Source organism: Rutidosis leptorrhynchoides, unplaced genomic scaffold (assembly GCF_046630445.1).
Source record: "Rutidosis leptorrhynchoides isolate AG116_Rl617_1_P2 unplaced genomic scaffold, CSIRO_AGI_Rlap_v1 contig59, whole genome shotgun sequence".
In the NCBI taxonomy this organism is placed as follows: domain Eukaryota; kingdom Viridiplantae; phylum Streptophyta; class Magnoliopsida; order Asterales; family Asteraceae; genus Rutidosis; species Rutidosis leptorrhynchoides.
The window spans coordinates 64,378-67,343 of NW_027266810.1; the positions used below are offsets into that span (position 1 = coordinate 64,378).

At 37.3% G+C, this 2,966-nt stretch overlaps 1 protein-coding gene across 1 annotated transcript; it reads left to right on the forward strand.

Annotated features, from left to right (window-relative positions):
• The first annotated feature begins 1,309 nt into the window (after window positions 1-1,309).
• Window positions 1,310-2,648, forward strand: LOC139884707 (uncharacterized). The gene is made up of 2 exons (XM_071868701.1): window positions 1,310-1,332; window positions 2,264-2,648. Exons 1-2 carry the CDS (start codon window positions 1,310-1,312, stop codon window positions 2,646-2,648), a joined length of 408 nt encoding a protein of 135 aa, XP_071724802.1.
• Window positions 2,649-2,966: the final 318 nt, after the last annotated feature.

The following is a 2,966-nucleotide window of genomic DNA, read 5'->3' on the forward strand; positions in this document are numbered from 1 at the left end:
GCGTGCCAATTAGTGGAAGATGCAGTGGATGAGAATGCAATAATAGGAGAGGTGGTCGGCCACTCATATAATCCGTGATTAGGTGGTCCGTTGATTATTGTATTTCCTGTGGAAAGTTCCTTCATAGCAAATGAAACAGGTGAGAATTTAATTGAAACTTGATTAGAAGCACATAATTGATAAACATAAACTAAGTTCTTTTTCATCTCAAGAACATAGAGAACATTGTTTAATTTTAACCTCTTAGTAGTAGTGTCAAACATTATTTTACCCACATGACTTAATAGACAAACATGTACCATCACCAATAATGATATTGTCTGATCCATTGTATTGACTGTGTTGTGCTAGATTTTTGATATTAGAGGTAACATGATGAGTGGCTCCTGTATCAAGCAACCATGGATTTTGACCGGAAAAAGTGATAGCAGTCGAATTGGTGGGATTGACCGGCGGTCCAGCGGCAAAGTTGGCATTTGGATGCCATGTTTGAGCAGCTGGCGGGGTTGGGGTGATCTAAAATGAGGGGAACCTCTTGGAAAAATGGCCCTGCACGTTGTAAATCTGACATTTGCCTAGGTAGGGACAAGGATCAGGTCTCGAGTTAGCCTGATTTGTTGAGTTCGGCCTGTGTCCCTGAAATTGTAGCCCTTGCGGTTGTGGATTCCCTTGTGGACGCCATTGAGAGGTATTATTTGGACGCCATTGATTACTATGATTTGGTGGATACCTGCGTTGAAAACTATTGTTACCTGCGTTTGCATAATTCGTACTTGCAGGAAAGGGAGCAAGAGCATCCACTGGCATGGCAGCCTCGGCCAGGATTAGTTTGTCAACGAGTTCATCAAAGGAAATGGGTGATTCATGCGTATTGACTTGAATAACCTGCTGGTTATAGCTGTCATCTAATCCTTCAAACACCAAATATGTGATATCCTCTAGATCCATGGGTGAATTGAGATAGGTAAGATGATCAATTTTCGTTTTGATGAACTGCATGTATTCAGTATTTGATCGAGGCTTGAGCAGCGAGGTTGATGGTGATTAGATTAGAGCTGGCGAAAGTAGTACTGGGAATAGACATAGCTGGAATTTTTTTTTTGGCTTTTCGACATTAATCTATAACTCTGACACCATATAAATAATAGGAAGAAATAATTTTGTGTGTATTTGTCATTGATACAACTCCTATCTTTATATAGTACAGAGGATGAGATTTTTGATACAATTGCTAAAATTATGCTAACTATTGATTTTGTGATCAATACAAATCATTAGCGATTATGATAGTGTAAACAAAATCGTAACAATGATTGTTGAATATATGTTGAGGTAAGGATGGGCTTCATTATGATTTGGATCCAAACTTGTGCAGAAGTTCAAATGAACTGTCTCTTACCATACAATCGATAATTAAATATATGAGAAGAGTGTATGGGGATATGAGGATGAAGAAAGTTAAATTAGTGAAGTAAGTTATTGATGATATAATGAATAAATATAATTAATATTTTTAAAATTTATTAAAATTTATATTTAATTTGGGAATGGACTTTGAGTATAAATAAATTGTATACAAAGTTTATCAGTTAGAATAAAAAATTTATATTTATATTTTATCTAATTTAAAACGAACAAAATATTTTTTATCCTTTTTAATAAAAAAAAATGACTTTTAACTAGAATCATATGGAACAAGCTCTCTCATAAGAACAAAGTTAGTACGTTATTGATAAAAAGATTCGGTTATCATTCATAAACCCTAAACCCTAAACCTAATTCTATTCTTTCAACCAAATTAAAATTCAAAGTAGCCTATCACTGACCAAGTCAATTCCCCGCGAAAAAAAGAAAACAGATTTCGGAAGTCAAGTCAGCCGCCGACAACCGCACACGGCTGCGAGTAAAGATTAGAGTCTAGGCATGTATACGGTATCGCTAGTTTCCTATTCAAACTCGACCAATTTCTCTTTCCTCACTTCCAACAGCTCCCCGAATTTCAATAATGCCATTTCGAAGAAAAACCGACACCGCTTTATCTTCAATAATGCCATTCCTTGTATGTCACGTTTGTAGCTGTAATTTAGGAAGGAATAAGATCAAACATGTGTATATATATGTATTGTATTCTGATTAATATTATTCAAGCAATTCAAAACAAGGCAATCTTCATTCTTTTCATGGCATCAGAGCAACGATCATAGTGCTCTTGATTATCACAACCCTTTTTTTTTATTTTATTTTTTATTTTTTTTTCCTAAAGCAAACAAATCACCATGGCTGACAATTCAAAGGGTTCCGGATCGGAGACCAAATTCATCGATCCCTCACATCCCTTCTACATTCATCATTCAGACCAACCAGGTCATCTCTTGGTTCCTATCAAATTAAACGGCATCAATTATCAATCATGGAGTAAGGCGGTTATTCATGCCCTTACTGCGAAGAAGAAGATCGGCTTCGTCGACGGCACTGTCGAAGAACCATCACAGGAAGATGAACCTTTTTTGTTTGAACAATGGAACCAATGCAATAGCATGATACTTTCTTGGCTCACTCATGCTGTTGAATCGGACATCGCTGAAGGGATTATCCATACCAAAACAGCACGCGAAGTATGGGTTGATTTGCGCGACCAATTCTCTTAGAAGAATGCCCCAGCCGTGTTTCAGATACAAAAATCAATTGCTACCATATCACAAGGCACAATGACAGTAGCTGCATACTTCACCAAGATCAAGGCATTGTGGGATGAACTTGAGACATATCGTTCCCCACTAACCTGTAATCAACGACAGGCACATCTCGAACAAAGAGAGGAAGATCGTCTTATGCAATTTCTGATGGGTTTGCATGAATCTTACAAGGTTGTGAGGTCCAATGTGTTGATGATGTCGCCTCTGCCCAATGTCCGTCAAGCGTACTCTTTAATTATTCAAGAAGAGATGCAGCGACAGGTATCTTCT

Excerpts from the sequence above, each read along its gene's own strand:
- LOC139884707 (XM_071868701.1), top strand. The coding sequence starts at position 1,310 with ATGATTGTTGAATATATGTTGAG. Across the intron at positions 1,333-2,263 it reads ATTGTTGAATATATGTTGAG|CAAACAAATCACCATGGCTG; the intron begins GTAAGGATGGGC and ends TTTTTCCTAAAG.